General features: G+C 42.2%; 1 protein-coding gene and 1 long non-coding RNA gene across 2 annotated transcripts in view; one reads left to right on the top strand and one right to left on the bottom strand.

Moving 5' to 3' along the window:
- Positions 1 to 13,469: 13,469 nt before the first annotated feature.
- LOC144988312 (uncharacterized) lies at positions 13,470 to 16,034 on the bottom strand. The gene is made up of 3 exons (XR_013652174.1): positions 15,871 to 16,034; positions 15,222 to 15,668; positions 13,470 to 15,138 (listed from the first exon to the last, which is right to left on the bottom strand). It is a non-coding gene; the product is annotated as an uncharacterized LOC144988312 (long non-coding RNA).
- A 6,187-nt stretch (positions 16,035 to 22,221) lies between these two features.
- Positions 22,222 to 24,129, top strand: part of tmtopsb (teleost multiple tissue opsin b) — a 36,903-nt gene continuing 34,995 nt past the window's right edge. The window contains exon 1 of the mRNA NM_001305411.1: positions 22,222 to 22,579. Within this exon, the coding sequence (NP_001292340.1) occupies positions 22,222 to 22,579 (358 nt within the window). The remainder of the gene's footprint in view (positions 22,580 to 24,129) is intronic.

The following is a 24,129-nucleotide window of genomic DNA, read 5'->3' as shown; positions in this document are numbered from 1 at the left end:
TTCTGATTGGTCCGTTTATTTGAACAACAGAAAAATATCATGAAAAAAAGCATGATCAAGAAGATGGTGAAATATCCAGAACGGTTCTTCTGACCAATAGAATAACTGAGTGAGTAAAGCTGTTTATTTCTCTATAGAAGATTTCTGGATTCTTGGAGCGGTTGGTACTTCCTGTTTGGAACGCCAGCGGGAGGAGTCGCTCAGTCCAGTTTTCAGAGACTGTACAGTCAATGATCTAAAGCCCGCCTCCAAACACACACATCTTCATTAATAATGTTTATAAAACAGCTTTGACAGCAGTCTAGACCAGTGTTTTTCAACCAGTGTGCCGCGGCACACTAGTGTGCCGTGAGAAATTGCCCTCATTAACTGATCTAAAAGCAATTACCATCTCCAGGAAATCAGCTCTTTGTTCATCCATACAGGCCCTGATAAAACACTGAGAAGTTAAGAATATGAAATATCATAAAATTATTTTTTCTTTGTGTTTATATGATTCTATAAAAGACATTTTGATAACAATAATGGGATACCGCGATTTAGCTGCAGCTATAACTGTGTAAGGAAAAGTCCCGCCCCTTTAACTGTCTCCACCAATCATTCTTGAAGGCTTAATCACATGTCATCAGTCTGACCAATCAGAAGTGGTGAAAGTATTCACTTCCTTGTTTCGATTTAGCGCAAAAAAGTCTCTCTGTTCTAACAAAAATACCAGCTAAAGCTCGTCTTTAGCGGTGTAGCTTTCCACAGAATCTGGTATCAGACTGGAACAAGTGAACAAAACCATGAAGCTCAAAGACGCTGGTCTTTCTGCGGTCGGCGGATTACGGGCACTACATCTCCCATGATGCAGTAAAGTGACTGTCTTAGCGCACAATGAGTCTCTCCTCTTAACGTCTTCAAACAACGAACACACATCAAACAGTTTTTGAATCTTTTGACTGAATTTTTAATACATCTTTTAGAAAAAACAGCTGCAGCTTCCAGCGTTTTCTGCAACAATTATCACAAAAATGCATGTGAGATTGCAGAGCGGCTGTAGATCAATACAGACTGAGCTTTTTCTTTATTTTTTATTTATCTATTTTTTTGGATGCTGGTGTGCCGCGGGATTTTTGTCAAGGTTAAAGTGTGCCGTGGCTCAAAAAAGGTTGAAAAACACTGGTCTAGACGGTTTCATGTGTAAAGCTGTGCTTTTTAATCGTTTGCTGTGCTGCCTTCAGTGGTCAAATGTGGAACTACAACACCTTGAACTTTTTTTTCCAAACTTTATTGAACATAACAATTCAAGACACAGTGTAAAACAACAAGGAAAGAACAAGCCAGGGGGTTACTATTACATTTTATACAAAGACATTGAAACTGACGCACATATCAAATGTTTTAATGGCTTTCTTATTGTCAGATTTTCTTATTGTGTTCAGGTATTGCTTGAACTCATTGACAAAAACAGAAAAATGAGGGGTAACGCCTTGAACTTCCGAGTTGACTTCCTGTCAAACACAGAGGCGGGGCTTGCTAAGACTTGAGCTGCAGGATCTGTGATGTCAGCCAGGTCTGGTTGCATTGGTGAGCAGCTCTATTTATAATAGGATATAATAGGATACATTTTTATACAGTAGATTCTAAAACAACATTGAAGGTCAAATTCTGCCAACCGATTTTTGTTGTCAGTCTAATCACCAAAAAAAAACCAGTTCCTGGCTACGGCTCCTCTGCTTGCTTGATGTCTTTGTTTTATGTTTCACGCTTGAACACTTCAGAAACGTTCAGGCTCTTCAAGCATCAACATGAGTTCCAGTCCAGCCTCTGAAAGTCTGTCCAGGAGGCGTCTTCCTGTGCCTGAATGAGCCGGCGGCGCTCTCCGATTGGCCTTTTCATCTGCAAGGCGATGAAACATTTCAGAGCCACGCTGATGCATCTGTGGCAACAAACAGGAGTTTAATCTGCCGCTGCTGTGACTTCCATAAGCCACACCTGCACCAGCGGCTCTTCGTTGATCACCTGAGCAGCCAATCATCCCACCAGATGAGGAGGTTTAGAAGAAGATAAATGAAGCCATCATTACCCCCTCAAACAACAGGAAGATCTCAGAACGCCACGCAGATCTGTTGGAATTAGCAGCTGATGAAGTCAGCTGGAGGCCTACGCCCCCTTGGGTGGGGGGGGGGGGGGGGGGGAATCGATCCGCCGGGGCTCGCCTGCTTCCGCTCCACCTGGCACGGCGAGCACAGGGGCCACACAGCAGCCAAGTGTGAGAATTGATTAGCTGAACAATTGACCCGCTGATAACACTCACCTGCCCTCAGACTCTGCAAACACTGATTGGAGAGGAGCGGACTCATCCGTCCATCACTGCTCCACGGACGCTCCACTGCTGCCCACATCCTACACCTACAATTTAGATTAAAAATGTTTACACATTCGTTGAATTTGTATGGGCTTCGTCTGGATAAGAGAGACATCCAGACAAGTAAAAGTCTGTTTCAGAGTAATCCTGGCGTTAGCATGAACCTTCTGGGCTTCCATATGGACAGAACATGTGACAGTTATCTATTTAAATAAAGTCCTGAAAAAGCGAAACACAGTCATAGAAATGAGTGCCGTAATGGCTCAGCCATTAAAGTGAGCACAAAGAAAGGCAGGACAATAATGTTGTCAGCAGCCGACAACATTCAGAGTCAGTTACTGCAGAACAAAGTCATGAGATTAGGAATTTACCTAGAAGAAGGCCGCCCCCAATGTTTTATTTTGAAAATCTGGTAAATTATTGTGGGATCAGTGCTTTAATCTTTCTCTCTTTGGAACAGTCACCTTGATCTTATTTATGCACGTTTGTGATTTAGTGACAACAAAATGACATAAAATCTTCCTTGTGCTGTACTGCGACTGTCTGTGGGGGCGGGGTCATGTGACATCAGAGGGTTTCTGTTTTCCATTGAGGACACATCAGCTGTAATCCAACGTGTCATCCTGCAGGTCAGAGGTCAAATCTACAGTCTTCTGTTGGCTGATAACATTTTCTCTCTTTTTTTTTTTCTTTTTAAAGTCAAAGCTTCTACGTGGTCATTGCCAGTTACCATGGCAACAGTGGGAGATGGGTGGAGACTTTTGATGTTGCACCTCAAATGACGTATGTGCCAATTTGGGAGCAGAGACAATTAAAAAACTGACAAAAAATTGTTTTTCCCTATTAGTTTGAAAACGTAGAGAAAGTCTAAGGGGCCATTCGATTGGCTGAAAGTGAACACGCCTGTTTTGCTGATGAGTTTGATTGACAGATTCATTAGCCAATGATGCCATTCGTTGACCTGCTGCGTCAGGAGAGTCTCAGAATTCACCGCAGGGATTTCTCTCACAAATGTTGGGAGATTCACAAGTGAGGGGGGGGGGGGGGGGGGGGGTTGAAAATGCACATCCTGCAATTCACATGATCTGTGAGTTCATATTACAAGTGTACCTAGAAATTATCTTTGTGAAGCATCCATTGTGCAATATCTGAAGCATTTATTGAGAATTTCTGAAGTATCTATTGTGTTTTTGTGAAACACAACGTGCACATTTGTGAGAAACACTTATTGTGCATGTGTGAAACAAACGTGCATTCCCACATTTATGTTGCATGTTTACATTTCTGATTATTGAGACTGAATTAACTCCATAGTTTTGGATGTTTTTGCATCTTTCTGACATGAAAAAGTAAAACTTTATGACGTTTATTTGGAGGAGTCAGCAGCTGCTGATCTGGGAGTTGAAACTTCGTGGGTGAAGTTCTTAAAGAAGTCAGTAGAAGTAGACATGTGGCTTCATCAAAGCCGTTTTTTTTAAGACTTCATGATGGATTTTCTTCTTCTCTGAATAAGATCCAAAGTATTTCCGAGTCTCTCTGGAAGTTGGCTCTTTGAGATTCGAAGCATCTTAGCATGAAAAGAGAAGATGACTTTGGAAGACAGGAAACTTTCAGCTCCATTTACAAGATGTTAGATCGCCTCACTTAAGGACATTAGAGTTTTCCACGGAGGGGATGACTGAGGTTAGTTCAGGTCGAACATCCTGGACTTTCTGAAGCAGTCAGGAAGCTGGACACACATTCATGTACCCAAACTACATAAAACTGTGAGATCCTGTTTCTGTCTTCTGAGTCCAGTCACTCATGTCCGTGATGCACCAGCACCGCCTGCAGCTCTCCATCTTTGTTTTTGGGTCATCCCTTGTTGTTGTGGGAGACAAACGTCACTGCGGTTGTGTTTGCGCGGCTGCCAGCCTCGACCAAACACAATCTGGCTTCCTCTGACCGCCGCTCTAATGAGCGTGCTCCAAGCGGCCGGCGTTTCACCGCAGATGAGCGAGCCAGACACAAAGCAAACATGCTCTCATTAGTTCAATTAAAAAATGAATAGTTGCATATTTTTCTGTAGCCGGTCACACCACAGTGAACACCCCCTCAGAGGGGTCTTCTCTAGAAGGACCGCGGTGGGCCTGAAGGGTGTTTTTTCTTTGTTAGAGCGTTCTCTGATCAACAGAAGATGGCTCCATCCATCCCCTGAAGGTTTTTGTAACGACCACATGGATCAACTTTGTTTTAATCTTCTACCTTTTCCTTTGAGAGCCACTTATCTGTGATTTTGAGGGCAGACTGGAGACGTCTTCTGTAAAGATAACAAGTTCTAAATGGACATGATGGTAAACCTGGAAGAGCCAAGGCTCAATTTACTATCAAGAGAGGACAACAGTCGCCATGGAAACAAAAACATTGCCTCCTTGATAAGAAATGGCTCCGTTTGTTTGCATCTGAGCTCCCTCCTTCCCACCTCCTGCTCCTACTCAGTCCTCCTATACGGCGCTAACAGCTTCAGTCTCTGAACTCTGATTTGATTTGACTCCACTGGTAAAAAAACATAAAAGGAGAAGCAATTAGGTAATTATATAAGTGCAGAGACGGACAGACGCAGGAGGAGAGAAAGAAACAGAGGAGGCGAAAATGACTCATCCTGAAAGAGGGGGGAGAAAATCAATTGAGTCCAACCGAGGGGAAAACAAGTTCCCGATGTGGAGAAGTAAAAGGACAGAAGAGACCAGGAGGTGCAAAGAGAAGGTAAAAGGATTCCCTAAATAAACTGAAAATAACAAGAAAACATGAGAGATGTATAACGCTTCCATCCAGATCCACTCATCAGGTTTGGGGTTCTGGCCTCCTGGTGCAGAGAGGAGAACAAAACCTCCCCGGCTCCAAAGAAGAAGGTTTATTCAGATGATCGTTAAAAGACAAAGTGGCCCTGAAGTAAAACACCCAAGAACATGTCAAGAAAAACAAATGAAATAAAAAAACATTTTAGAAATGAAAACAAAATTCCAAAAACAAAAACATTATTTAAAAATTGAAACGGACAAAAACAACATTTTGGAAATAAATAAAAAATTCCAAAAACCAAAACATAATAACAAAAAAATGAACTAAAACAAACATTTTAGAAATGAAAACAAAATTCCAAAAGCCCAAACAAAAATGAAACAAAATGAAAAACATTTCGGATTCTTTTTTTTCTTGCAGGCTCTTTAGAAAACGCTAAAATTGTGAGTTCCTCCTCCTTAGAAATAACAGATTAGCAGAGACAGCAGTTCAAATGTTAACCTGCGCTCAGATTTACTGTTGAACTGATGGTTTCAACATCACAGAGTCTTCTTCATGATGAAGATCTGCTGGAGAACAAAGAAGATGATTGGAATTATTACAATAAAGACATTTTACGGTCTTTTAAAGATGTTCCTGAAGCGCAAATCAACACAAAAACATATTAAGGATCACAACGACAAACAAAAAAGCGACGCATTAAAAAAAAAAAAAACCTTACTTTCAGGAGATCGAAACAAAATTACAGAAAATGTTAAAACGAAATATTTCGTACACAAAAGTAGTTTCCACACATCAAAATGTCTTGTTTAGAAAATGAAACATCCGATGATGGAAGAACCTTCATCACACAAAACAACTACTGAAGAAAAGCTGAGAGGAAGAGGAAGAACAGACATTTTCTACAAAACTCTGGATCTTCAGAGGACAAATCCACCGAGTTTCTTCTTCTGTGGAAAAAAACGTGGAACTTTTGTCAAACTTCTGCACAGAAGTTCATTTAAAAACGAAACCTTTGAAACCTCTCTGACGTTTTTGGTTTCAGTGAGGTTAAATCGGCTGTTGTATCTAAAAAAGGAGCTTTAATCCCCCCCCCCCAGCAGGCTGACGTGACCTGAGGCTGCAGCTCAGCAAACATCGTCTGGTGGGTCAGCAGCATCGCAGGAGTTTGGCTCTGAGCTGCTGCTCCCTTTCCAAGCTGAATTTGCAGAACATTTTATGCCAATGCTGGACCTAATTTAGAAAACTGCCCATCTTTGACCCAATTTAGGTATTAAACCAGAACCATTCTGCTCGTCTTCTGCTCTACTGCATTATTAACCCATAAGAACCCATGGTGACATCAGAGCAACAAGATATCAGAAATGGATTCTGTGGGAAAATACACATACTTTTATGTTTAAGAAAAGAAAAAAGGACTTCCTGATAAGAAGATAAGAAGCTGGAAGATCGGCTTCTTGCTTTCAGCTCCTCAGAGCCGATCGCAGGAGCTGCTCCTAAACCAACTTCATGAGGCGCATGCAGACCTGTAATCTTTCACGGAGTCTCTGATTGTCTCCCTCAGTATCTTCATTTATCTTCTGATCCTGACCAAATCCTCAGGAACTTTACATCGGACTGCGCTTAACTTCCTATGGAGTTTTTTGGGTTTGAGGTTGGATGTGTTTGCTGGATTTTTTTGGTCTCGCTATGCTTGGACCCAAAGCTAATGCCAAGATCTGACAGATCATGAGGATCATTTGGAGTCATCACTGGAGTAATTGTTTCCTGAATGATGAGCAAAAAGGACTTTCCCAAACTTACTTTGTATGTCTTACTGTTGTTTTGCTGGAAATCGAAATGGTCCAGAGCAGAAAAATAGACAAAACGGTTGGAAATCAGAAGAAAAGAGGAAAAACTGCCGATTCTCACGATCTCTTTCATTTATTCCTCTGTTGTATCAGAATGGAGAAACTCTTCTCTAAACTCACAAGTAAACATGGCTGACTCTGACTATGTTTGTCGTGGCGGTCAAAGGAAGATGAATGAAAGGCGTTCTGTGCAGGGATGGGGCCAAAGAGGTCCATCACGCGGCGTTCATCATGACATGCATGACATCAGAGCGCTCACAGCGGCGTCTCAGCGGGCGCGCTGACATTCAGCCAGCAAACCTTCAGCCCTTCCTGCTGTCTCTGCTTGTCCTGACAGAACCCCTCTTTCATCCAGCGGTACATCCGTCTTTTGTAGTGGCCACGGATTGATCATCTTGGCTGGAGGCGGCCCCGCTGACCCCACGCCCATGGAGACTCAGAGCTCCCTGCTTTAATGACCTCCCAGCGCAGTGGTGGAGCAGCTCTGATGGTATTGATCTGGCTGATGCTCCATGAAAGCTTTAGTCTGACCTTCCAGGTGGAAGGAGCTGATGAAACTGTCTCTTTGCTCTTCGACCTCAGGGACGTCTCAGCCTTTATTTGTTCTCTGATGCCTCTCATGGTTTCCTTAACAGAATCCTTCTGGAGGAGCGACACCTCAGCTCAGACACCATCTTCCTGTTGCTGCACATTCACCAGGAAATCCCGATCATGTTGGTTTGGATCTCAGAGCTGTTAGCGATGGTCAAGCGTCTCCTGATTCAGAATCAAACCTGCATCTTTTTTTCTGTGTGGAGGAAAAATAGTCTCACACGATTTGTGTGTGCGTAATTCTTGACACATTTTGTGTGTAACTGTGTGTACTCGCAATTGTGCATTAACATGCACTCTAATATCAATAATGTACAAATTTACGCACGTGTTACTTGAAATTACAGCAGCTCAAAACTAACTTTTTGCGTGTAGATGATGCGTTTGAAGGCTGCTAGAATGCTGGGCCATCCGGGTTTTCTTATCACTCGCTTTGAACTTAGATTGTGAGAAATATCTAGTAAACACCTGACATTTTTTTCACTTTCTTAAACAGATATGCCCCAATAAGTACATTTCTTTTTGGAAAAAAAGTCCAACTCTTTTTTTGGGCTTTCTCCGTCCAAAAACAGGCTTCATAGGTTCATTGGCTACTCAAAATTGTCCATAGATGTGCATGTGTGTGTGTGATTGTGGCCCTGTGACAGACTGGCTACCTCTCCATGATGTACCCAGCCTTGGCCGAAAAGTGTCTGGGATAGGCTCCAGCAACACTGTGACCCCGAAAGGGACAAAACGGTTCCGAAGATGAATGAATATACACTAATCAAGAATTACACAACACACAAATCTAGTGAGTCTATTTTGTCTCCATATTTTTTGAGTCTATATGTGTGTGTGTGTGTGTGGGGGGGGGGGGGGGGGGGGGCTTTTAAAAGAAATATGACATTTTATTTTCTATTTTATTATTTTTTCTATAGATTTTTTTAAGAAGAGCTACTTTGCTTGATCCCAAATCTCGTACAGAGGAAGATTCATGAATAAGACGGAATTTTACAGATGAAATGGTGATGCGCTTCCTGACCTTTTCATAATCCTGAAGGAGCAGCAGCAGCAGGAAGAGGATGTCAGTCAAAAACCCAACTAAATGGTTTTCACTGAAGTTTAGTGAAATTTGGTTCTTTTTACAGGAAATAATCACAGAAGGAAACATTTGACTGAAATATAGCAAATAGTTTTTTTTGAAAATTAATTTAACAGAGCCTATTTTCATTTCTAATCTGCAAACAGGATATTTATTTGACACAGATCCGCTCAAAAAACACACCTATAACCAAAACCGCTGTGAAACTTTATACCAAAGTCGGAAATTCCAAATATGGAGAAAAGGGGCGGTTTGCGCCCGTTGTTTAAGCCCGCCGATGATCATTTGACACTTACGCTTTACCGCCATTTGAATTTGACCATCTGCTTTTGCTCTTTTCCTAACGTCTTCAGCCAGGTAACACAGACGTGGACTCATATTAACCTCATCAATCTTTATTGGTAAGTACTTGGTGTTTTACACATAATATGGAAAGCTTTTAAAGTACAGCGGTAGGATGGCGTTAAGTAAGGGCGGGGCGTGAATCCCATCCAGAAAACAAATCCCTGCATAAACTGGAATTCATATAGAATTTTATTCACAAACACGTAACATTATTCACAGAAGATCTTCACTTTTCACAGGTTGGGTTCATAAAATCCTAAATCAGGAAGAAGAATGTAAAGGTTTGCATGTCTCCTAATCCTTGTGTGAATGTGTGAATGCCTGATGCTCCATCTACTGCTGTCAGAGCAGGCGAGCTGAACCAGGCTGAAGTGAGCCGCCGGTTCGCTCTTGTTCTGTGATAATGAGAGGAACATTGTCTTCTGACAGAGTTCCACATGAAGCTGGAGGTTCTACTGATGTCAGCAGCAGGTCGTTCTGCCTCCAGCTCTTTGCAAAAGGTTGCTGGAGCTGAAAGTGAGAAAAAAACAGCAGCAAATCTAAACTCTTCTGCTCCATCAGCTCGCATGAATCAGCTGATTCAAAGAATGTAATGTAACCAAAAAAGGAAAAGGTTTCAGCCAGGATTCTTACTAAATTCTGACCCGGTTCTTCACTTTGCTGAAATGTCATTGGGTGTAAAAGAAAAGGCCTCAAGGTTCTTCCTAAAAACGCAATGAGAAGTTCTTCAATTTCTCCACATCACAACTACAGGAGAAAAAATGTCAGTCATGCTAAAGGCTTTTGTGATAAAATGCTAATTCATGCTTTAAACTGAACTAAAATCCGATTTTTTTTCTCTCAAAGCCTTATATACAGTGACAAACTGAAGTATCTTTGGTCCATTTCTATTTTAAAAAAAGACAAAGACACTTTAATTGGACAAACAGCGTTTTTTTATATTTAAATGATCAAAAGCTCAAACTTTAACAGTAAAATACATCAAGAGTGAATTTCTGCTGCTAAACTAACACTACCAGTCATGTTTTGTGTTGATATCCCTTAAGATGCAGGCTTTGTCCATTTTTACTGCGTTGAAGGTTTGAGCCAAGTTAAAATTTGAATTCTAGTAGTTAAAGCATGAAATATGGTGGTAGCAGTATAGTTATATGGGATCACTCATTTGCCTTAGACCAGGGTTGCCCATGGTCCTTGAGATCTACCACCCTGCCTGTTTTCCAGTTCAATCTTACTTTCTGCGGATTCGCTGACTCCTTTCACTAAATGATTGAACACATCTAAACCAGGTGACAACAGGCCAGGTGGTTGATCGTGAGGACCAGGATTGAGCTACCATGCTTTATGCTCTGGGAGTGAGGGTTCATGACTAATAAAGTCTCGCGGGTCTCTAAACTGTTCTAAAACTTCTCAGAGAATGTGTAACCCTTGTGCTATCCTAGACACTTTAACGTTGGGAGTTGGGTCATCTAGACCCACTAAACAGTGCTCTGAACCTTTTTTCCTGGACAGGAAATGGTGTGAAAGTGTGTCCCGATGTCAGGACGGATCTCCATTCTGTATCTGAGCAGAAAAACCTTTCCTTTTGCCACTTTGGCTTATCAGTAAAATAAAGAAGGTTAACGTTTTGTTTTCCAATTCCAGAACCAATTAAATAAAAATCATTTTGGTTTAACAACTCAGATAGAACAATTTTGTTTGGACTTCACACTAAAACTAATTTCACCTTTAGTGAACTACTTAATTCAATGAAACAATAAAGATTAGATTTATTTTAGCCAAACTTCATGAAGGGGAAAGAGAGAAGGAAGCTAAAAGTAAAGGTGTTTGAACCGTTTCAAGGAGTGAGTGCAGCATCAGTCCTGTGAGTTCGTCCCCCCCCCTCTGCCCCTCAATAATTACACAGCAGCACTTTCCAGAAGTCAAGGTGTCGTCTCGGGGACGGAAGATTGGAAGCTGAACTCTGTTGGTCCGTGGCGGTGGCGATGGCGGCGGGTAATGATGCGGATAAATGGATACTGATGCTTATCCCACCTCACCCGCTCACATCTGAACGAGTCCCCTGGACGATCCACAGGACCCCCCCAACACACACATCTGCAGTGATAGTAAATGTGAAGATCTGGAGCTCATCCAGTGCCCCCCCCCCCCCCCCCCTTTCTCTTGGTATATCAGGTTGTTCACCGACAGAAAATTAAAGAATTCACAAAAATGTGCCTTTCTTATGTTTTGCTGGTTTTGGTTTCATCAAATGATGACATTCAAGCTTGAAGCAAAAACTGGAACATTTGTTTTTTTGTTGTTTCCGTTTAGACAATGACATCTGGATTTACTTTGGACATCTAATTTGCTCTACAAAAACTCTTTCTAGGCTGTACGGTGGAGTAACAGCAAGAGGGCACTGGTTCAAATCCCAACTGGGTACTTTATGTCTGCATCTTCTCAGGTATGCAACACACTGGTGATCTATTCAGGGTGTACCCCTCCCTCACTCAACGGTAGCTTGGATAGGCTCCAGCAACCCCATGACCCTGAAAGGGATTTAGAGCATTCAGGAGAATGGAATCCTTTTTTTTCCCTTGATTGCCTCTAAAATGTCTGTTGTTTTTTTGTAAACTAAATTCAAATTGGTCAATAAATCCGTTAAATAAAAATAAAAATACAGGATAGATAGCTGTGTCAACAACTGTAGATTAAAATGTACATTTTTCCCATTTTAGAGATGAATTCACAGAACAGTAAAGTTCTCTGTTGCTCATCTTTATTTATTTTAAAATGATAAAAGAAAACAGAAACATCATAAACAGAAGTATAGCAAGAAACAGTACAAACAGGATTTGTACAGAATTACAGGAAATAAACACTGAAAAACTTTCAATGGCATAAAAAATGTAAAGCAACAAATCTTTTTGAGTCTCTTATATCTACTTATTAAAACACTTTCTATAATTGCCTTGAATTTTTCTATAGATCGACAGTTTTTGACGTCTTCACTGCAGTCATTCTGTGTCTGAACCCTTCTTGTGGAGTTACATGGAAGTTCAGCATTTGTTCTCGCAGGCGTTTCATAAAAACATTTGATTCTCTCAGACTGGATTCTTTATCTCTGCTCCTCAATAACCAGGAAGAAACGTTGCGTGTTTGTTCTACTGCATGTGACCGATAAAAGCATTTGCATGGTTTTAGCATGTTTTAGAAAACTCAAGTGAGTTCAAAGCAAAACCTTGGCATCCTGATGCTGCTGACCAACAATAGGTTCAGGTCATCCTCCAGGTTGTAACCCTTGTTCTATTCTAGGCACTTTACCATTGGGAGCTGGGTCATCTAGACCCACTAGACAGTGCTCTGAACCTTTTTTCTTCAATGATTTGTGATCTTCACTGGTGTCCATGGATTACATGAAATCTTTCCACCTTTATCCACCTTTGTCATGGTATGGAGAACACGTCAATGGAAGGGTTGGGTCATATGATGGCAAAAGGGTTAAAGTGATCCCTCCACTGATGTTGCAACCAATCAGCAGTGAGTAGACCAGATGTTGGACCCTGGACAGGGTGGTGGACGCTGAGGATCGGGGTTGGACTTTCCCGCTGGACGCTCCAATGGCTCACTGTGTTGGAAATGTGTCTGGGCGATTTCTGCCGTACATATTTCCTCTTTGCGTCTTGACAGTGACAGATGAAGGAGTGGGAGCCACACACAGAGCCCGTCAAGGCACATTATTTGGGCTTTTCCAGTCCTGGCATCTCTGCTGTGTTTGAAGCCTTTATTAGCCTGCTGAGTGCAGCGCTCAGAAAACTGTAGACACAAACGGTAAATGGCTTACACTAGTGTACACAAATGTAAAAAAACTGCAGTGTTTTGCTTTTCCTGTTGAAGTCCTTCTCACTGTGAGGCAAACAGCTCCTGGATTTTACAGCGGCACCAGTTTCAGACCATTTCTTCAAGCTCCACTAAAAGCCCCACAACCAGAATGACTTCTCTCACATCAGCCGGCTGATGTTTCTTTGATATGTACCAATTACACAAACTCATTAAGGCTGTAATCATAAAAATAAAAAAAAGATGAGGGGAAAAAGTTCACTGTTGCCTGTTTTTGTGGATTTTACAGAGACAAAAGGTTCAACAATAACTTGTAAGGACTTTGGTGGCCACTGCGGGAACTTTGAGACTAGAGGGGCGGGTCTGAAGTCCTACTTACGCCTCCTGATTGGTCACTCTTGTTCTGCTCAGTCGGTTACTTCTCATCTCCTTCCAAAAGAAATAAAGTGCTTTTTTTAATTTAATTTTACCATTGTCCTAAATTGTCCATTTATTGATGGATGACCAACAGATACAAACCCTGCTCTCCAGTGCTGGGTGTGTGTAACCATGGCAACCGTGGAAGATCAGATCATTCTTCACAGGAGTGTTGAGATGAAGGAACACCTGCTTTAAACATGAAAGTCTCCGCAGAGAGGAATGTCAACGTTGTGAAGATGTTTTCACACCAGGAGAGTCTGGCACATTTGGTTGTGGAGAAATGTCGCACCTTTATTCTTCTCAGTTTTCTTTCACGTTGAACGGACCAAACCGTCTGGAAACAACCTGCAGTCACAACAACTGCCCCTTTGGGGGCAGTATTGGCAGAAACAAACCACAAAAAGGCAAAAGTAAACCAAAGACGATGTTGATTTGGGATTTAGATGTGACAGTCATCAATAAAAGTGAAATCGTAGAAACACAGAGGCGTTACAGATGGCAGGCCGAACACACTGGGACCGTTATGAAGGATCTATTTATTTATTTAATAGATAAACACATAAATAAAGACATCTTGCTTAATAAACATCATGCATAAATATTATATTAACATATACTGGAGACACTTGCCAACCTTATCTATGATTGGCTTTTTTTTGGACTCGCTCGTTTTTTATTTTTTTTAACTAAAAATATGTGTTGTTTACTTCACTTATAACGAAACCAAGACCCCCACTTACAGGTGGACCGGGGTTCACTTGATCGGTTTCAGCTTTCACACTTTCCAAAGTCTGGTGTTGACCAAGCAGCTCAGTGTGAATGTTCCCCATACTGTCTTTGCTGAGCCTCCTTTCGCCACTGACTGAGAAATGCTGAAAGCTTAGTGAGGTGGGGGACAGCTACTTAAATATTTTAGATGTCAATGCATGCAAGGAGCTATGTTATCCAAAAAAAAGAAAGAAAGAAATATGACGGTAAAGAAACAGCCAAAAAATCCAGACATCTGACATGAAAACAATGAGTTTATCGCATCAATCATTGAGTAAGAAGAACAATAATAGGATCAGAAACGCAAAGCTGGAAGCAGAAATCTCACCAAAAGCTTAGCATCATAGTCAACAGTTTTACTGGGATTTACTTTTATGTGTCAGGGAGGATAAAAGTCTCAGAGACATCCAAGTGAAAGGATGAACAATGAAAAGACTGGCCAGCATCTTTTAAACTCCCATCCTCATGGATCAAATTCACATTTTGCCTGCAGGTAGGAAGCGCGGTCGATCCCGTCTTTCCTGCTCTAATACCTCTTTTTAAAATCTTGTTATGATTGGGCTTTTGCCATAAAAGTAATTGATCATGAAGTCTGGATCTTTTATTTTGAAGAGTTCTTCCTGGTCGAAGCATCACCACATGTCCAAATGTGTTGATAAGGTATATCGTGCAAAATCAACTTTGTAAGCTTTTAAGTGTTTTATATTATTAATTCTTCACAAAACAACAACCCCAAAGCTGAATTTTGATCCTGTCACGCACGTTTGAGCATTCCTCTGAGCACCAGCCCCTTCTTATTCACGAAAACGAGTGGGTCCTCACTTTATGACGTCACAAAGTCAAGAACAGCCCCTTGCAGGAAGAGTCTGCACTCAGTTCCGCCCCCAGTCTAACACACACGCCCACTTTCTCTGCAGAGCTAATGGTGATCTACAAAAACGCTTTCCTTTTCCACGCACAATATGCACATTCGTCTTTGCAAAAGTTGGGATGTTGTTTGTTTTCCTGGGAGAAACTCCGACACGCTGCCAAGGCCGACTCTAGGATGACGTCATAAATTGGGCGGCCACAAGGAGCGAAAGGCGGGGCCTCAGAGATCGAGCCGTCGCACTTCCGGGTAGGACAATGAGCTGCAAAAATAAGTAATATTTCATTAAAAATGGTTCTTTGGTGTGCCAAAGGTATTATATTATCAAATATGGATATACTTTACTCTGAAAGGCTTAGGAAAAGCAGGATACAGGCCTTTTAAAGCTTTGCTCCATAAAAGTCCAATCATCTAACACCAGGATGGGTGACCTTTCCTCATGACCTGACAGTGAGGGGCCACACGATTACAGAAGAATAGCTGGAAATCAATGGACACTCAGGTTCTCTACTGTCTTAGAAGGGGTGACAGTTATTCCAGCCATCCAAAATCAATACCATCTCCTTTAGTGACAGCTCAGTTCTGGACAGGTTTGGTTGAAGGTGACGTTCTTCACCCGTTCATGAAGAGGCAGTTGGATGTTCTCGCTGGCGTGGAGGTATCGCCTTCCACCAGTGATGGATGGTGGTGCGTATCGCTGACATGGAGGTGAAATGAGACCAACGGGAGCTGTCATGGATCATGGGGTGGAGAACTTCAATGCAGGAGAACAAACGGCTCAGTGACGGAAGCCTGCAGGGTTCAAGAAATGAGCAAAAACCTGACCTTAAACATAGAATTACAAAAACATGACAAAACCAGGGGAAACAAAGGGCTGACGAAACAGACACAAGAAAAAAAATCTATGGGTTTTATGAAATAAACAGAAGGGGCCATGACATTGAACCCTGGGGAACCCCATAACAAAGAAATAAGTTTGACTGTTTTTTCTTACCCCAAAGCCTTAAAAGGCCTCTCCACTTTCCAAGGCTCAGATGAGGAATGTTTGCAGTTCTGAACAACGCTGATCCTCCTGTACTGCCATGTGTGTCCGTCTGCCCTCCTGCTCTGTCTTTGTTCCGTCTTCTTCACCAGAGCCAACGCTCTGCAGTGACCCTTAATGAAAGCTGCTGGCAAGACAACCAGCAACACTTTCATTTAACCAGAACATCAATCAGCTGCAGAAATAAACCCTTCATTAAATAACTACCTGAAAATATTACAGTCAGATATTCCTACGGTCCCTTTCAGCCACACAAAATGATAGATTTGCAGGTTTTCTCTAATCGGATTACTCTGTGAGGTATACTTCTTTTTAATATATTAATTATATAGGATTGAGAATGTAAGCTCTAATTAACTGTAATGATTAACAGCCTCACTTGACCTGGAAATGCATTCAGGAGCTTCCTCTTTCAACAGTTTTCCCTCCTTCAGGAACACAACCTCCTGATTTTCTCTGGACCTTCAGACTCATCCTCATAGAAATACAAATGATCACAAGCACAGCTGCATTTTGGGAAATCTTGGCAGCTTTTCACCTTACTCGGGATTTTCACTCCCTCTCCTTAGAAGTCGTACATCAATTTTGTGCTTATGCCGATGGTTTAAGGGCTCTCCTAATTCACCGCAGACGTATATTTTTATATATATTCAAAAGTACATTACAGTCATATAAACTGCCCATTTCACAGAAGAAGGGATGCCCTAATAACCCTGCAATTATTCTTAAATGTCACCCTGCTGCACTGAATAAAGCCTTTGAGCCAAAGAGAAATATGCGGCCTGCCGTCCTCTGTCAGTTTGCCCGGCTGGTATGAATGATTCTCACTGAAGTAGCGGATTTGACTCACAGGTTGACTGAGGAACAGGGAGATGAGTCAGGGCTCTTCCACCTGCAGCTCTGACACCTTCTTCACGCTCATGACTCCAAAGTGCTAAATGTGCTGAATGGAAATCCACACATTTTGAAATGGAGAAAAACTTCAGAGACGCCACGCGCCGTCGTTTTAAAGGCTTCCAACTCAAACCCTGTGCTCAGCAGGAAGAGATGGAAGTCACCGTTCTCGTACCCGAACACACACCTGTGTGGATCATTGGTTGAGTCCACAATCACCTCCTGTTACTTTGAGCTCAGTAATTGTTTAAGACATAAAATCCTTTTTGTGTTGAAACCATGAAAACCGAAACGAAACACCCTATTGTTGGAGTGATAACTGAATGCAGGGACACGGACGCGTGAACTGATACGAACTTTGACCTGAAGATACAGGAGGCTCGACTAGATGGTTTAACACAAACGGGAGACTTGTGACTAGAGATTTGACTTGAGCTAGTCACCAGTGAACCAAGACTTGAGACATGATTACACACTTGGGTTTACATTTCATTAGTGTACGACACACAGTTCAAACTGGACTTGCACTTCTTAACAGTTTTTTTAAGTTTGGGTTTGGGCTAGTTAATAAAACTGGTCCCATGAGTCAGGACGGTTAAGACTGGACTTACATTAAGTTCACACCAGGCAAAGGCTTAAGAATACCTGTTTAGTGCGTTCTTGGATGCGCCACATGTGTTCAATGTGGACATAGCCCCAGACATAACATAAGAATTGAGATCTCAAACATTTGTCGTTGTGTCTAAAGTTTTTTGGTTTTCAATCAAGTGTTCTTCTTCTACTATCCCCATCAATCTAGTCTAACTTGTCTCTATCGCCCTCTGCTGTCATACGTAAGCATAGCTTAAACAAAGGGATGCAGAATTCATGTTTGTTTCATTTGTAACGGGAGGCACCTGAAGGTGTCGCTATACCCACTGTGCAGAGGGTATAAAAGGAAGTTGATGTGTGGTTGCCATGGTGCTAGTTTCTTGTGAGAAAGACGGTTAGCTGCGTTAATTGGCTCAAGCCTACAGTGTGGTAAGACTGTTTTTATCCTTACCTGTGGCTGATGTTTTAAGCAGTGGTTTATATTTTTATTTTTATTTAATGACAGGATCACAGCAAAGCTAGATCCTGTTTAACTGGGGGTTTTATGGACTGGGTGTGAGGTTTTGTGATGCACCAGTGTTGGAGTACTGTGCCCTGCTGTCATATTTAAGTTAAGTTTATGTTTTGTTTGTCCGCTCCTCACGGGGCTCTCTCGACATGACTGGTTAATCAAGTGCAGGAGCGGACTACTTCTCTTCTATTTTGTTTGTCATTTTTGTTAACGTCACTTCCCTAAGTTCACACTCCTGGACGTTATTTCTATGTTGGTGTCGTATCTGACAGAGTTTGCTGTGCATCACAGTTCTCTTGAAAATCTTGACATTTTTGTTTGTTTGGCATGCATTGATTGTTGGTGCTTTTGGTATTAATAAAACCTTTAACTTGCTTCACGGCAATTATCCCGTCTTTGCTCCATGCAACACATAATAAATGGTCACAGAAAATTCTGGAGGTCTCTGACCTCTTTCTTTAGCATGACATGTACTTCAAATGACTGACTGTAATGATGTAATGTTAGTTTGTACATCAGTTGGTGAACCGACCAGAGACTAAAAAAGCTGAAACAGTCACAAGGGTCTTGTTTTGGTGCAAAGACCAAATTTATTTTCTTTCACTTTCAGTCAAATTTGTTTGAGTGACAAAATAATTATGGATGTCAGCATTTCTTCTGACTTGTTTCTGCGTCGACCTGCAGTCTTCTTCTGAAGGTCTCCTCCCTTCACGCTATCTAGACTGACTCCATCATGTCTCCTAAAGCTTCTCTGTGTTTTTTTTTCCTCGTTGTCGTTCAGCTTCATCTCGGGTTGGGGGGTTTGAAGGCGTTTTGGCCGACACAGTGTGGTTGCTTTGATTTAGGCTGGAGCTTTGAGGATTTTCTCTGAATGTTAACAAGCTTCACGCTGACAATTTTCCCCGTCAAACAGAGCACACGCCGGAGCCTTTCACGCATAAATGAAACCCTTTTCAAACATGTTATGACTCCCAGAGATCCCAAATGCTCCTAATTTCTAGATCCCAAGAAGGACCCATGAATTATTCAAAGACTTTTGCTCTCAGAAATCAAAGATAAAATATTTATTCATCATGTTATCTACATTTGTAATTAAACAACAATCAAAATTCAATTTTTAAATAAAAATATCTTATTATTTACACTCAATAATTTTTTCTGATTGAAAAAAAAAATGTTTTTAAAGTGTAACAATGTAAATGAAGAACAGATTTGTAGTCTGTGGAGATAAGGTTGTATCTAGCTGGTGGGGGACACTCCTACACATTTAATGAAGCAAATGTCTTCATATTATTTCCTCTTTTTAATCTATAATTCATGTGTGGATGGGAGCACCTGTGTGAGGCCAGATTTAGAAATCATTTAAGAATGGAAGAGACCAGAGCAGAGGGGCAAAGACGCACACTTCCTGCATGGAAATGCGTCGTCCTGATTCCTGCTCAGGATTATGTCTGTTTAAAAACTATTAACACTTTAATTAATGCTCTCCTCACATGTGACTCGGTGTGTTTCTCCAAACAAGTCGGCTCAGTGTCTTCACCTCGTGATTTCCACCGTGAGTCCAGCAGGATGCCAAGTGCCGTTTGTGCACTGAGGTGGAAAGAAAGCAGGGTTTTCATGCACAAATGGAATTCCTATCACATTTGACAAAGACCATCTTGAAAGAAAGTCATCTGAAAGTTTCTGAATAAACTTCAAAGCCTAACATCACCATGCTGTTCCTGAATAATTCAGTATTACCGTTCTTTATTGGTGTTAGAGGTCTGTTGGACCAACGGAGATGCAGACGCGAAGAGATGTCTGGCCTTCTGTCTCTCATTTTCTCGTTTTCTTTTTTTTTTAACTTCAACTTTTCCAATATCTTTTGGAGAATGCAGAAGTGGGCTTTGTTCAAGTAAGGACTGGTGAGATGCTAAAGGAAAGTTCCTTAAACTATGTTTTCTTAACTTCTGCACTCTGAGCCTGTTTGACTCCAAACGTGTGCAAACTTGACAGCTCAAGCAAAAAGTGACGTGTGTTAGGGTTAGCCTGTTAACCAACTATAAATATGCAATATGGGGGGAACATGCAGATCACTATGGAGTGGTTTTTGTGTCCTTATTCCAAGGGCAACACTCTGCTTTGAGCGTCAAACTTGAAACATTTTGTGTCCTCAAAAAATTATTTTGTACTTGAAACAGAAAAATGCACTAGAAACTCAAAACTATGTCCAAGCCAAACAATTTTCCTTTGAGAGAAATTCTCTCTTCTGCACTGGAGACAGCCAATCAGACATGGGCATTGAGGTTGATACTGATTGGTCAGAAATTCTTCCAATTGGCTTGTAGACTGGAACAGGTTTGTGCACATTTAGAATTTCTGACATATCAGCATCAACCTTCATGTCTGTGATTGGCTAGTTTTGTAATTTGGTGCCATGCTCTGCTTGAGTCCAGAAGAGAAAACATTTCTCTCAAAGGAAAAGGGTTCTGATTGCTCATATTCGAGATTTGAGAGTAAAATTGTTTTGTTTTGCACAACATCTTTTAATCTTTTTGCTCAAAACAAAGTGTTCCACTTGAAATGATGACACAAAAACCACTCCACAGATAACTGGAAGGTGGAGCTGCTCAGAGATCAATATAGGATCTTGATGGGATTCATTATTCTGCATGTGATGCAGGATTTAAAGCTCTGTTTGCAGCAAAATATTACTGTTTTGCATTTTGAAGAGCAGGTGGAAACAGACTGAACTTCATGCTCAAATGGTTGAAGTAACGGTTGACAGAGAAGATGCTGATTCAGCAAAGGAGAACTCGGGCTGATGTGAAAGCACTCGGGATAATTAACACATTTTGCTCTACTTTGTTTAAAGTTGCCATTTCACAGCTCCACCCCCTCTGTCTGCTCCATCTCTTCTGTCTCTCCAGGCTCCGGCTCTTGAGCAGCTGAGGATGTAAGGCCTCCCCTCCACCCGCACTCTCCTGTAATCGGTGCCGATCCAGGCTGACCAGTTGCAGAGGGTGAACTGCAGTAGGTGTCCCGCCCTAAAGCTTGTCACAGAAATGGCGTATTCTAGGTGCTTGAAAGGCATCAACTTCAGGTGCTGCAGACTCATTCCCCTTGCCCTTGCGTTTTTTCTGTGCTTTTTGCTTTCTTGTTGAATTATCTGGACTCAAACTATCTTTCAGAAAGAAAACTCCACACGCATGCTGGCGGTAGTGTGATGGTTTTAGGTTTGATTGGCTATCTTAAAACATATTAGGGGCTAGCTTAGGGGTGTAACGAATAATTGACTCAATCGATGACTCAATTTGTATTCCTACGATCCAACCAGATGGATCTGTTGAGACAAGTTGTTAAATTATCTATAAATCATAAAATGATTTCAAAATAAATTGATTATATCGATATTGGAAATTACCACCAACTGTTCTTACATTAGTGCCACAGGCTTTTTCCAAAAGCATTTTTTCATCTGCTCCTGATTCACAACGATTTGAATAAAGAAATAATCAGAAAAGGAATTTTGAGCTGAATTTTCTGAATATATATCCAAAAAGACCACTTTGTCTTTAACAAACATGTGGGTGAAGAAAACAGACATGGTGAGGAAGAAATGGAGACGTTTGGTGTTAGTGCAGACGGACAGATGGTGGTTCGCTATTAAAGAATGGAAATATTTTTCTGGACAAGGGAGGAACACTGAGCGGAGGGAGGAGAAGACACGTTGGTTCCGACGTCGTCATCTAAGATATTGCAGGTGGTTGGGCAGAGTGCAACCAGATGGCAGAGGACGGTGTGTGAGGATGACTCTGGTGGTGAGGAAGATGAAGAGAAGATCAGAGAAGAGGACCAAGTGGTGGGATCTGAAATAGAAAGAGCTGTGTTTGACTTTTGGACATAAAGTTCAATTCCAGACGTGAGAAACGTGACAGACTGAGATGGTCGGACTCCTCCTTCCCTCTGACAGACTCCAGAGTGGATGGAGGGATCGTGTCTCCATCACTTTGTGACATCAGATGGATTTCTTGGACTGCCATGTCAGTCCTTCGGGTATACTCAATTTCTCCGCCCTCACATGGGGGGTGGGGGTGTCACTGCTGAGGAGCACTTTGCAAAGGAGCCTTAGCGTGCAGGCGGCGGAGGGGCGGGGCTTGGAACACCTGCATTCAGACGCGCTCTCTCGGATGGGGGGACTTTCTTTGCGCTTTAAAGAACGGGAGTCTTTCTCTTCTTCACTGGAGCTGACGGGGGGTTCCGCGCCGAGTCCGGATGGTTCCGTGCCGAAACTTCGTACTGGTCCTCAGTTGGCGGCTCTGCGCGGCATGATCGTTCCCAACGCGAGCCTGAGCTGCGCGCACTGTGACGGGGACGCAGCGGAGCAGGACGCGCCGGGCTCCGCCGCCGCTCCATCCCTGAGCCCCACGGGGCACCTGGTGGTGGCGGTGTGCCTCGGCTTGATCGGCACGTGCGGCTTTCTCAGCAACCTGCTGGTGCTCGCGCTGTTCTGCCGGTACCGGGCTCTGCGCACGCCCATGAACCTGCTGCTGGTGAGCATCTCCGTGAGCGACCTGCTGGTCAGCGTGCTCGGGACCCCCTTCAGCTTCGCGGCCAGCACGCAGGGGCGCTGGTTGATCGGACGCGCCGGATGCGTTTGGTACGGATTCATCAACGCGTGTCTGGGTGAGCGTGACACGCGCGCGTGGACGCATGACAGAGCCTCGCGCTCCTGACATGATTTGTGCCACAGAAAGTGTTTCCTTTGATCTTCAAAGTCCTTTTTGTTTTGGTATATGGAAAAAAATGCAGAAATGGAAAAATGATCAAAAACGAAGTTTCTGCTTTTTCTCAGTGGTCAAAGCTTAAACTGCGGTTCTGCGTGAACAAATTCAGAACTTCAGTCCCGCGTGTCTCCTCAGAATGCGGCTCCATGGATGAGATCCGCTCTGACCTGCAGCCTCTTCAGGCTTTAACAGGGTTATTGACGGAGTCAAACCTCCAACCTTTGACTTTCAGCCACTTATCCTGATTGCTCCTCAGGATCGACCTCACCAGATTTTTCAGAACACCTCCCTGTGGAGGAGATTAGATCTGGATCAGTTTTATCTTTGCAGCTTTGAAAGCCTTAATGCTTTTTACTCTGGATTATAGTGTATTATTCTGAAATACAAAGTGATTTCTTTTTCGTGTTCGTTAAATGTAAACATTTAAAATGTTCCCTGAAGATGATTTTAGATAAAAAATAAAGGAGAGCACAATACATTTCATCAAATTCAACCCGTTATTGCCTGCAGCAATGAAAAAAAAACATTCAAAAGTGTCTATTGGAATGTTTCGGACTAAACTATATTATAATATTCATGTTTTTACATCTGTGTTAAAGAGCTGAACAGCTCTTAAGCATTTATGGAGGAATCTGCCACAGAATCTGGTTAATTGTCATAAACTCTGACATAGACTCTAAGAGACTTTTATTTTTCAAAGCTTCAAAGCTGTGATCTTAGTGGGAAACAGCATCAGGACGCATGATCTGCAATGATCGGACGCTGCTGTCAAACATCCAACTTTCACACAGAAATCAGTAAAAATCCAAAAATGGCTAACGAGTAGAAAAGAAGAAGTTCAGACTCGGATAAAAATCGTTCAACCTGCGACTTCTTTCTCCGCCCCTCCTTCTGTTTTCATGTGACCTGCAGGCTGGAAGTGATAAAACTGGGATGTGGCACCATAAAAATCCCCCTCCCCTCCCCAAATCTAAGAGGTTTAATGGGTTTAACATTTGCAGAAGTTCACACCATTTTCAGTGAGGAGAAGCTGCTCATCATCAGGTGGAAATGAGTCTGGAATCGGTTTGCAGCGTTGTAGAGCTAAATAGAGAAAACGCCTTGTTCGTTTCTTCTTAAAGAGGGTTTCTTGACTTGGTTTTCTTTGCCTGGTCCTGGTTTTGGTTCTGGTTTTCATTGTCTCTCTGTAGAACTGAACACGTTTTGTCTGAGTTTTCTGCTGCTCTGTTTGCTCTGCCTCCTGACTTTGATTCACAAACTGACTTCATCAAACGGATATCCTGTACAGCTGTGGTTCTCCTCGGTTCTGATCTTCAGTTCCGAGGTTCTTCAGTTAATCCTAAAGACGTCTCTGCAGCCTGGAGTCCGTTTTGTCTGAACTCTGCTGAATCACTTTGTAAACTTCACAAGTTTGTGTGTCCAAAACAGACCTGAGATGGTTATTGAGAC

This window comes from Oryzias latipes, chromosome 20 (assembly GCF_053564925.1).
Source record: "Oryzias latipes strain Hd-rR chromosome 20, Olatipes_Hd-rR_3.1".
Classification (NCBI taxonomy): domain Eukaryota; kingdom Metazoa; phylum Chordata; class Actinopteri; order Beloniformes; family Adrianichthyidae; genus Oryzias; species Oryzias latipes.
Note: the sequence above shows the minus strand (reverse complement) of the source record. Positions and strands in the feature narration are given on the sequence as shown.